Source organism: Phodopus roborovskii, unplaced genomic scaffold (assembly GCF_943737965.1).
Source record: "Phodopus roborovskii unplaced genomic scaffold, PHOROB, whole genome shotgun sequence".
NCBI lineage: Eukaryota > Metazoa > Chordata > Mammalia > Rodentia > Cricetidae > Phodopus > Phodopus roborovskii.
The window spans coordinates 142,203-154,538 of record NW_026125970.1 but is presented as its reverse complement, the minus strand read 5'-3'; the positions used below and the strand labels follow the sequence as shown (position 1 = coordinate 154,538).

The 12,336-nt window shown below is 39.1% G+C and overlaps 1 protein-coding gene across 1 annotated transcript in view; it reads right to left on the bottom strand.

Annotated features, from left to right (window-relative positions):
- The window catches only part of Ace2 (angiotensin converting enzyme 2), a 50,217-nt gene extending 44,660 nt beyond the window's left edge, over window positions 1-5,557 (bottom strand). The window contains exons 1-2 of the mRNA XM_051179209.1: window positions 5,346-5,557; window positions 4,204-4,492 (exon numbers count right to left, since the gene is read on the bottom strand). Of these exons, the coding sequence (XP_051035166.1) occupies window positions 4,204-4,389 (186 nt within the window). The 5' untranslated portion in view covers window positions 4,390-4,492; window positions 5,346-5,557. The remainder of the gene's footprint in view (window positions 1-4,203; window positions 4,493-5,345) is intronic.
- Window positions 5,558-12,336: the final 6,779 nt, after the last annotated feature.

The window sequence follows — 12,336 nt, the reverse complement described above, 5'->3', positions numbered from 1 at the left end:
AGGAGACAATCCAAAATGACCTGTAGGTCCTTTGTGATCTGAAACTATTTTGTATGGTTCATCAGCTCCCTGTAACAACCAACTTACACCCAACTTGGATTTTCCAGATCAGTTCCAACTCATGCAATTCCATAATATATGACAACTTCTGGTGGTAAATGTTTTTGTTATAGTTAGGATTATTCTTATCAAATACTTGCTTATGCATTAGTGATCTTCTAAAAACCTTTTCGGGGCATTTTATACATACTTATTTTATGGGGCAACTTTTTTCAAAACTTGCAAAACCTTCCAGAAGCAATAAATGTATCACACTGCTAAGATCAGAAGAACCTAATGACCTCAAAGATATCAGTGGTAATTTCAAGTATTTTATTGGGTTTCTGTTAAGTCTCAGTTCCTGCTAAGCAAATGTTAAGCTCTGGAAATTCCAGAACTATTTATTTTTTCTGTCCAAGAAGTTCATTTTCCATTAACTCCCCCCACAAGATAAACTAGATCATCAGATAGTCTCATTAAAGCAAACTCACAATTTCTAACTCTGCAAGTCAGTACATTTCTAAGAAGAAGTGTTGATCTATGATAAAACAGAGTAAAGTCTGCAGTATGTAAATTTATGGGAACACATTCTCCCCTTTGCCCAGGGAAGGCTTGCTGTGAAAATACACAGACAAAGGTTGCTATTTCTTAATTCTTGACCCTAAATTCTCCACTGACAAGGCCAAGAAGCAGGCAAAGGAAGGAACATGATGGCTTTTTCCCAGAAACCTATTTCCCAGCAGCTGTTCTGTGAATCTCTGAAGAGCCTCAGAAATGAAAGAATGTAGTTTCCTTCAAATCTGACCTTTCCAGGCCAATTTTTATTTAAACCACCTGAGCTGAGCATATTGCTCAGCGCTGGATACTTACCTGGCATGCACAAGGTTCTGGCTTACATTTTCATACTACACAACAAAAAAAAGTTTAAAAATAAAACCTGGACATTTGCGATATCAGTGACACCATGCACTTTTCAAAATGCAAACCAACTGAATAATGTTTATGAAGTTCAAAATAAATGGCTGGTATGATATCAAATTACAAACAAACACTTTGTATATTTAATAAATTCAGCATTCCCTTATAGTATATACTACATTATTAATACTGTGATCATAATCTTATTCACTTTAGATCTGAGTCAAATGGGTCTGAAGGAAGTTAACACACTTACTCAACTAGATGGGAACAAATAGAGACTCACAGCCAGATACATGTACAGAGTGAGAGACCTTGGAACACTTAGTCCTAAAAGAGAAGTCTCCAGCAAATTCACCCCTCACCCAGAGCTCAGGGAACTCTGAGGAAGAGGAGGCAGAAAAGGTGTAAGATCCACAGGGGATGGACCACACCAAGGAAACACACAACAGGATCAATGCACATACAAACTCACATAGATTGTGACAACATGCACAAGGCCTGCACGGGTCTGCGCCAGATGAGGTCTAACCCTGAAGTTATCTCCAATTGATGACCACTGGTGAATGAAAATTGAATTTTCTCCAAGGGAGTCTCACTGGGAAAACAAACTACTCTTAAGGGTAGGATGCATGCCCAGCGATAGATGGTCAACAGAAAACAAATACAAAGGCATCTTTGGAGGATACTTGTCTCATAATGTCATGTCATGGCTTTTGCTTTTTTATTTTGTTTTTAGTTTCATCATATTTTTATTTTATGTATCTCTCTCTCTCTTTCTCTCTCTCTCTCTCTCTCTCTCTCTCTCTCTCTGTGTGTGTGTGTGTGTGTGTGTGTGACACACACAGGTTCCTTGTGTACATTTTATAATTTCCAGTTTAGTGTTTTTGTGTGGGATTCTTGAGTGTGTGAACAAATGGGTCTCTGGGGTTATAGCTGTTTCTTGAGCCTTTTCTTGGGCTTTTCCCCCTTCTGTTTGTTTTGTCCTAATCTGATGTGTTAGTTTTTGTTCTATCTTATCCTATTTCATTTTATTATTATCTTTTAGAAGTTTGCATGTTTTCTAATGAGAGACATACAGAGAGTAAATCCAGATAGGAGAGAAGATAGGGAGTGACTGAGGGGGACACTGACACCAGGATATAGTATACAAGGAGAAAAATCTATTTTCAATAAGACACTTAATCAAGACCTTCAGCTTCTAAGATTCAAAGGAGAAACTGAACCCAGGCTGTTTGGCCCAAGTTCACACTCCATGTACACTCATTATACACAGTGTATCTCAGCAACCTCATCTTAGAACTTGTGTGATACCTGTCCACTGCCTAGCCTATAAAGAGATTCTCTACACATGAAACTAGGAGAGAATGGGAAGATGAGCCATTTCCCTCTCCCACAATTGTCTCCCTGTGCAGGTAAACCCACACCAGTTCACCTGAGGGCTTTGAAAAGCCCTTTACCTCTTCCTGGCAAAGGGGATACGGAGTCCCTTGTAATTTTTCTTTCATTTAAATGTTCTTTTTTTGTTTTAAAGGGTACACAATTTTCTCCAGTTTAAAACACCTGATAATTTATAGTCTTCCATTTCTACTCTTTTGCTCTAATCAAACTGTATACTTTATTTTAAAAAAAAAATGATATTACCCTTTCTTTGAACTGTGCCACTGAGCCAAATCTCAACACCATAATAATCTCAAAGATGGTTTCAACAAATATCATCACATCTCAATCTATAATATGACTTCTGCATATATAGGCCCTCAAAAGAACTGTTACAAAACTCTTCAAAGACCCTAACTCCCCATTACACTAATAACAACAATGTCTTCCTTTTCTCCTAAGCCCATAAGTATCAAGTATCATTCTGGTGTTTTTGTATACCTGATGAAGCATATATGAGTATTATTTATTTTTTTCACAGGTAAATCAACTAAGACTTGGGTAGGAAGATGGCTCAGTGGTTGGGTAAGAGAATGTACTTCCCTTGCAGAGGATGCAAGCTTGGTACTCAGCATCTATGCCTGGTGGCATACAACAGCCTGTAACTTCAGCATGATTTTAAAATAATAAAAATAATTCTTAAAGCAAAAAATAACTAAGATCCAGATTGTCTAATTAACTAATTCAAGTTCACCCACCTAAAAAGTGGTGGGGTCAGGATTTGAATGTAAGTAGTCTAGCTCCAGGCTAGCCAGCATTCAAGCATGATGTTAGTCTCCCCATGAACTATTCAGCTGATAAAATCTATGGTACACTTCAGGCACCTCCAACAAATATCAAATAAAAATTGAGAAAAAAATGTTACACTAAAGAGAACATGGGTAAGACTAAAATGTGGGAACAGACAAACGCAACTCACTTGGCAACATTAGATTGTCAAGGATCTCCTTGCTTTTCTTGAACTTTGGAAAAATAGCTTAGGATTTCAAAGGAGACAGCAATTTTCAGATTTACTCTGTTCTGTGAATGGCAGTAATTTAAATACACAACACCCTTATCATTTGAAAGGAATGAGGCTTCTAAGCTACAGTTTTGGAGGAAAGCATGGGGGGCACAAAATATTTTCTTAAGTAGTTGTCAATTTTCCACCACTTAAATATACTTAAAAGGCACTTCAGGATCTGTGAGAAAAAGTAACTCTAAGTCTTTGTACTTGTCAAGCAAAATATGCTGCTTTCTCAGAGTAGGCTGAGAGTTTTCAGGACTGGTTTAATTATAGCTTTTCTTCTGTGACCTTTGGAAATTCCTCAGAGCTCTGTAACAATGAAAGAAGGAATTCCCGAGTCCAGTTTCACCTAAGCCATGGTTACCTTAATTACTAAGCTGCTGCCTTCACTAAATCTCCACTTGTATTTTTCAGTTAATATGTCATTTGTAGTCCTCAGATAGTCCTGTTGGCATTATAGGCTAAAGAAAATTATTGACTCAATAATTTACATTTCCATGAGTGCTTTGCATGCCAAGTACAATGAGAATAGTGATGGTAACTTTATCAAACATTTTCACTCAGTTCTGGAATCATCTCTGGAATCTGGTCATAGAATTCATTCGTAACAATTTTTTCAAATGAACTCTAAGGTCAATTGAATTTAGTCATGTGGAATAGTAGGATCAGAGCTACAGAGGCAATCATTCAACCTCACACTTCAGAGATTTCTAGGATTCATTCCCCTATCCAGTCTTATAAGCAGTAAGTCTAATCTTTAATAAGCAATCAGTACCCCCTAAGTAGCCTCAAGAACTCACCATCTTTTGGGCATTCTCCTCAGTAATATTGGTGTTATAATTCCAAGAAGCAAGTGAACTTTGATAAGACAGGTCTTCAGCTTCCTGGTTAAACTTGTCTAAAAATGTCTTGGCCTGTTCTTCGATGATGGACTGAGCAGTAGTTACAGCAACAAGGCTGAGCAGGAGCCAGGAGGAGCTTGACATCTTTCCCCCTGCGCCAAGATCCCATCCACTGAGCAACTTTCCCTAGAGTAAAATCTCTTCATGAGATTTTCTCTCTCATCAGCCTTTGAACTTGGGTTGGGCACTGAGAAGGGAAGACAAAAAAAAAAAAAAAAGCAGAAGAAGAAACAGAAGAGAACAGTAAACAAGCTGCTGAACCAATATGAAGTTAATCCTGGAGAGGACAGATATGTAAACAGATTTTTTTAGGATGATTTTTTTTAAGTAAACTAAATAAAGACATGTTATTCATTAATCCTAGAAAACCTTAGCTCTGCTAACATTTTATGGCCAAATCAAAACTTGGACATTCAGTTAATATGTCCCTTAAAAGCTGTTAAAGATACACTGTAGGTTACTATAATTTTACAGTAACAAAAATGAGGCTAGAATTAGAAACCATGGGAGACATATTGGAACTTGCAACTGTCTCTGATAATACTATCAATATGATTTCCATCCTTTCTTTTTTGCTGTTGTTTGTTTGTTTGTTTGTTTGTTTTTCAAGACAGGGTTTCTCTGTAAAGCCCTGACTCTCCTGGATCTCTCTCTGTAGATTAGGCTGGCCTCAAACTCACAGAGATCCTCCTGCCTCTGCCTCCCAAGTGCTGGTATTAAAGGCATGCACCACCACCTCCCATCCCCATTCTTTCTTTTAATTTCAAGAGGATGTTCACAAAATTCACTTCCTTGTTTAACTGTTTAACAGTTTTATTTTTAAATAAGCAACTTTGCCTTTGTCTTCATAAGCTTTATTTAAAAACAATTATTTGTCTTCCAATTTAAGAAATTATAAGACTATTCTCCACTATGTAGTTTTAATCCTCCCATAGTGGCGTTGGCCAACTTTGGAGCTGTCATTTTCTGTTTCTCAGGAGATGTGTTAAACTCTAGTTCCATGGCTGACTTCATCAAGTACCTCTTTCCCTCTGGCTTACCTGCTTAAGACTTAGCTGAGATCACAAGGAAGTAATAATGTGGAATATATTATGAAATCCAAAGCATATCCATGTCAAGTCCTGGGCATCCATAGGCATGGGATCACGGCAAAGTGAAGGTCAAAGAGAATCTACTGGTTATCCCGTTGAAGTTCAGCAGCTGGCTCTGTGTCCTCATTCCCAGGGTATAAGCATGCCATAGATAAAAGAGTGGAGCCACTTTAAATGCCAGGGCTCCTAGGCCTGCTTGATTGTGATGATGAAACCTTCATGCAGAGAAAACATTTCTCCACCCAGAAAAACAAGTCTTCCAGGTTTATACTAAATGGTGATAACTAAGCCTGAAACATAATTCCACTACTTCACTTTATTCCAAACTTGGGCAAACAATTGTAGAATAGGAACCAAAGCAGTAATTGTTCCAAGTGTTTTGTGTTATAACACTTTATTTAAGCATCACAACTTACCTGTGGGCAAATATTTACATCACCATGATATGGACTGTGAAATTGAGCTTAAGTAGCTAAACCTCACTAGGCTAATAAGGGGTGGAACTGGGCCATGAACCCAGGCTGTCTGGATCTAGAGTACAGGCTCCAAGCTCAGTTGTATGCTGCAGTCTGAACAGGAATGAAGCCATACATGGCTAAAGGAGAAGGACTTGTGTCTTTAGTGAAGGTGGTGTATTTGGTTCCACCATATCAAATGTGAATCCAGAAAAAGCAGGTGGAAAATTTAAATAATAACAAAGACATTCAAAGAAAATGACATGAGAGAAAAATTGGTGCAGCCGTGGCAGTAAGGCTCTTCCACACACAAGGAATCTGAAAAATCTTACTGCTTCTCAGAGGCTTAAGGAGAAAAATAGGCAACACAACGGGGAGCAGCATGTGAGTCTCTGAAAAGAACGTTGCATGAGAAAAAGCTGAAAGGAACATCTAATCTGTTCCTGAACACTTGGAGTTAGAGGGGAGTTCAAATTCAGTTTACTGAGACAGAAAATAAGGTTCACACAATCAAATTAAAATGTAGAAATCATGATAGAAAATCCAAGCTAAAAGTAGATGGACAAAAAGACTAAGAAGCAGGGAAATACTAGAAGCCAATACATTCTGAGCAGCAGTGGAATTGTATATAATGATGTTTTATAGAAACTAGCTTCGATGGACCAAAACAAGTACTCACTGAACTGCTGGGATTTTGATTCACTCTTCATTGATGACATAACAATTTTCTGTCACCTAGAAGTATTGTCTCTGAGTCCAATCTGAGAATAGAAAGAATCCTCTAGAGATGGAGGGCATGTAACCCAGGAAAACAATTGGCCTCAAGGAACGTATTATCTTATTGGAGTTGGGGTGTGTTTGATTAAAGTTATAGAGAAGAATTTCACCTTGATGCTTGACAAAATTGTAAAATATAATTTTACTATGTGACCAATAAGCACTTGGAAAATGTCTGTCTGGTCCATAGGGAATTTTCTAAGACAAAGTCAGATGCTGCCTCTAATGAAATAATACAATCCTTTCTTTCCTATATGAAAAATTCCAACAACATTCAATAAAGAATTTAGCAAAAGGTTAATTGCTATGTCTAAAACCAAATGTTCCTGAAAGAACCATATAGTACAGGATTAGGCAGTCTGCTGATGTCATAACCAACAGAAATCTTGATTCCGTTGATGTTTATGGACTATCTACTATGGACTCTGTAGTACATGCATTAATGTATAAGGCAGCATATTCCCACAGGTGGGAAGGGCGTAGGCCCTGCCCAAATAATGTGACAGACTTTGATGGTATCCCATGGAAGGCCTCACCCTCCCTGGGGAATAGATGGGGGTGGGGGTTGGAATGGTGGGGGATGGAGGTCCGTGTAGGACATGGGAGGATGGGAGGGAGAGGGAACAGGGATTGATATGTAAAATAAGATTGTTTCTAACTTAAATAAAAATTTATAAAATAAAAAAAGATTCTCATAGGTATTATATTATGTGATGCTAGGGTATAGGGCATAATTGAGTAGTTTGTGATAAATACTATGACTTGCATTAATCAGAGAGTTGGAGAAAGGAAGAAAAGAGAAAGATGAAGTAGGACGAGAGATCTTTTGTTTAAAAAAGGTGTCTCTGAAAAGGTGTCATCTGGGCAGAAAGATCTGAAAGGATGTGAAGGATATGTGAAGGCCATCAGTGGGGATACTGTTCCAGCTGGGGGTAGCAGCCATGCACAAAGGGTGTAGGCAGATCTCAAGAACATCAGAGACCTGTGTGACAAGATATGAAGGTGAGAAGAAAGCTTGCTTTTACACCAGGAGGGCCTGAAAGAAAATTCCAACTGTGATTTTTACCCTGAGGCCTGTAGGAAGACAATAGAAACCTTCAAGTGGAGAAGTTATATGACAAAAGTTTTTATGCTCTCTGGCTGCTACCCAGAGACCATACTAAGGAGGTGGAGCTTCATGACTTTAGATCTTTAATATACTAGCACCTTGCATATAATTTCTTTCCTACAAAGCTAGTGGTCTTATGGAGATGTTGCATTGTATGAATTTATATTTGAGTAGGAATAAAAGCTACTTACAATGAAACAAGCAGTGTTATAGTCAGCTTCTGTACTGAAAGATCTAAGCAAACTGTCAATCTTTCAGGGACATTCCTTGCATCAGTGGTTGGCTGAGAGCTTGATTCCAGGGTCCATTTGGACTGTAGGATCTTGACTTGTTGGTGTTAACTGGCCTGTGTTAAAATAGGAGGAAAAAGCCCATCTGTGGAAGAAGCAAGTTCATTTGTGAAAGAAAACAAGTCAGAGAAAGAAAGTTGAACTGAGCCTAGCAATAAGCCTGGTTTTCTGATCGCCTAATGGTCAGGTCCAGTTACAAAGCTTCCCCAACACAGAAAAAGAAGAATACTGCTGTACTAAGGGAAAACAGAAAATCATAAACACAAAATGGCTCCCTCCTGATCTTCCCAGATATTATCTTTGTGGTTACACTTCCTTTGCACCAGGCCCTGCACATAAACTCTTTGCCAGACCATTTATATGTGGGAATTGTGAGACCCTTATTACAATTAAGGAAACAACTTGCTAGTGATCTTGTGACTGCACTAAATTCCTACAACTGACAGCATTTGATGCCAGGCTTTTAGGAGATAGATACCTTCTCTCTGTTGAGTCATAGCTTTGGTCACCTACTGACTTCATAGACCTCATAAGTCCTCATCAGTCTGGCATCTTCTGAGAATAAGCAGGCCCACACAAGCAAAACGGAAATGTGATGTTTTGACTACAGCAGTTTTATGCTTTACACCTATTTGAAGTAGAAATATTACTAGGGCAGATTCCGTACTGATTCTGATTTTTCTTAGCTACTACTTTGTGTTGTATTTTTTTTTCTTTCACAAATATTATGTACTGGCCAGTCCATACTGTGGACTCCAGGGCTCTACACTAAATGACTCCAGATGGTTTTATTGCTAAGAATTCTGCTGTGTCTGCACATTCTGAGTTCACATTGCTTCTTGGAGTATCAGCTCTTAGTAGCCCCGCCTACCACAAATATCCCAGCTTTTCATCTGCTGCCAACTAAGACCTAAGCGGAAACTAGATAATCAAGAGGTTCCTTCCTGAAGCTCCCTTTGCTTAGATTTCTACCTCTGGGTGGGTCTTCAATTTGCTTGAACAAAGTACATAGACTTTGAGACCCAGGTTTCCCTTACTACTCAACTTTTTATGTACTTACAACTGAGTCACAAGCAGTAAGGTTGCCACACAATTAGAGCAAAACCCTCTTCTACTTCTCCACATTGGAAATTTTAGAGAAAGGGGAAAGTTTCCTATAACACCTTATGTTAAGATTGATTGAGTAATGTTTCTGACAGGAACAAAATGGGAGATATTAAGAATATAAAACACAGAGAGATTTAAAGTTTACATGATCAGGAATGATATACATTTGGCTTTGGCTACACATTGATCACATACAACAAGTTTTTAAATTCTTTAGAAATAGAACAAGTTTTCTACCTACTTTTTCCTTTTTCCATATTCAGTTGCATAGCAGACCGTTCTGCCTTCAGATAACCTCCACTACCCAACTTGACAAATCTTATCAACAGGGGTCTAATTTGTTAGAATACACTGTGCATTCCTCAGAAGTTGTACTGATTATGAGTGCCTGAAATCTGTTATTCTGTCTTACTTGCCACAGTAACACTAACGTATTTTCACATTCAGGCTACTATGTATTAGACAGTGCTGGAACAGGGGCAGCACTAATATCAGTTTATATCTAAGAACTTAGGAACCCTAAGCGTCTACGTTTTCAAGCTTCCCCCAAAATTAAGGCTTTATTCTACCCAAAACAGGGCACATGACAAAGTTAAGAGAGAAAAGTGGCATGATCACGTTTACATTTGAGAGAAAACACTTTGGCTACTATTCCAAGAATACACTCCATATAAGGCAGAAATCAGCAAGAAATGCATGCATCCAAGTAAGATATGATAGGGTAGCCAGACAGTAGAGGCGGGGGGTGGATCTCTGTGAGTTTGAGTCCAGCCTGGTCTACAGAGTGAGTTCCAGGACAGCCAGGTCTACACAGAAAAATCCTATCTCAAAACAACAAAAAGAGGTAGACAAATTAAAAAAAATAAAGTAAAGGTTACTGAAACAACCTTCCCTAAAGGAATCATCTGTGAAATTAGCATGGTGATGATGCATGGGAATCTTAGGAACTTGACCAGAGGAGCAATTGCCTTCAGTGATTTTCAGCCACATTAGAACTGTCTCAGGAGCACAGGGATACTGTGCTGATGAAAGATGCATATCCAGGAACGGCAACTAACATAAAAGATAGTCAACGTTAAGCGACTTAGACCCAATTCAAAGGAAGGCTTCAGCAATGATGGGCATTGAAAAGACAGTACTAGACTCGTTTTAGAGCCAGATCCTGTCTCTCAGCTCAAGTTTAAAGGTGACTACAAAATTTTCCATGTTGGTCAGTGCTTCCTAATCATCTCTAAATATCTTAGAAAAGCCTTCTCTTTTGTTGGCTTCTATCTCAATGTAAGAATCATGCTTTCTGTTCAACTGAAAATGTTCAGTGGTACTTGTCTTCTTGACAGACTGTGTCTGGAAACCTCATTGTACTCCTCCTCATTCATCTAAGGGCTTTGTCTGGTTTAGGTCATCAATGGGTCTCAGGCAAGGCTAGTTACTAACTTTCTCTCCCCATCTCCATTTATCTGGAGTATCTTTTATCAATGTGTAAGATGAAACCTCCTATAACAAGTGTCTCCCATTTAGGTCCTAACCTTGCTTAGCATCTGAGATCAAATGAAATCCAATGTCAAGTTCAGGGTGGCATGATCATAGACCAGATGCCCCTAAATGCCAATGAAACAAAATGCAGTGTGGTGGTTTAAACCTCATTGTCAACTTGACTAGGTTTGAAATCACCTAAGAGACACAAGGTTTGACTATGGAGGGAAGACCTACAATGATTGTAAGCAACACCATCCCATGGACTGGTACCCCTAATTTAGTGAAAGGAGGGTGTGACCTAGGTGCCATCATTCATCTCTTTCTATTTCTCCACCTTGAGTGCAGTGTGACCAGCTGCCCCATGCTCCCACTACCTTGCCTTTCCCACCATGATAGATTGTATCCCCCAAAACATTGAACCCAATAAACTCTTCTTCCCTAAATTGTTTCTTTTTTAGTTATTATTATTATTATTTTTCTTATTTTACATATCGATCCCAGTTCCCTCTCCCATTCTCCCATGCCCCCACCTGACACCCCCTCCCATCCCATTCCCCACCAACTCCCCAGGGAGTGTGAGACCTTCCAGGAGGGATCATCAAAATCTGTCAAGTCATTTGGGGTAGGGTCTAGGCCCTCCCTCCTGCCTCTAGGCTAAGGGAGTATCTCTTCATGGGGAATGTGCTCCACAAAGTCCTTTCCTTCACCAGGGATACATTCTGGTTTCACTGTGGGAGATCTGATAGACTGCCCAGGCCTTCTAACTGAGACCCACGTTCAGGGGGGCTGAGTCGGTCCTGTGCCAGTTTTCCAGTCTGGAGTCCATGAGCTCCCCCTTGTTCAGGTCAGCTGTTTATGTGGGTTTCCCCAGCATGGTCTTGACCCCTTTGCTCATCACTCCTCCCTCTCTGCAACTGGATTCCAGGAGTTTGGCTCAGTGTTTAGCTGTGGATCCCTGCTTCGGTTTCCATCACCTATTAGATGGGGGCTCTAGGATGGCATATAAGGTAGTTATCAATCTCATTATCAGGGAAGGGCACTTAAGGTCCCTAAACTGTTTCTTGTCAGGTATTTTGTCACAATTATGAGAAGAGTATACAAAATACCTAGATTATGCCAACTGTAATAACTTCAAAATTTGTCTAGAAGAAATGCTGATAAAAGCTATAATGACTCTATTTTTTTTTAGCAATTTGCCAATCTGACAATTCAATTTTTTTTAATACTATGGTTTTCTTTTTTAATGAGTCAAAGAATAGAACTCAACCTACATGAGGATATTATTTTTTATTAACTTATTTTTTACACTCCAATCTCAGTTCCCCCTCCCTCCTCTCCTCCTGCTCCCTCCACCTCCCCTGTACCCTGCCTCCCATCTGCTTCCCTAAGAAGTCTACTAAGTCTGCCCCATCATCACATGAGGACATTGTTAAAACTGACCCTCACCACCACATACACACATATTAGCACTATTTAAACAATTCCCATCCTTTGTTGTCCTCCACAGCACTTACCATCATGTACCACCATATATTGATTCTACTAATTTATCTTTTTTTAAAAAACTTCTTTATTGAATCTTTCAGGGTTTCTCATCATGCACTCCAATTTTGTTCACCTCCCAGTACCCCCATACCCACCATGAAAGAAAGCAAAACAAAGTAAGCAAGCAAGAACAACAACAAAAACTAATAAACCAAAACAGAACAAAAACCACACCAGGAACA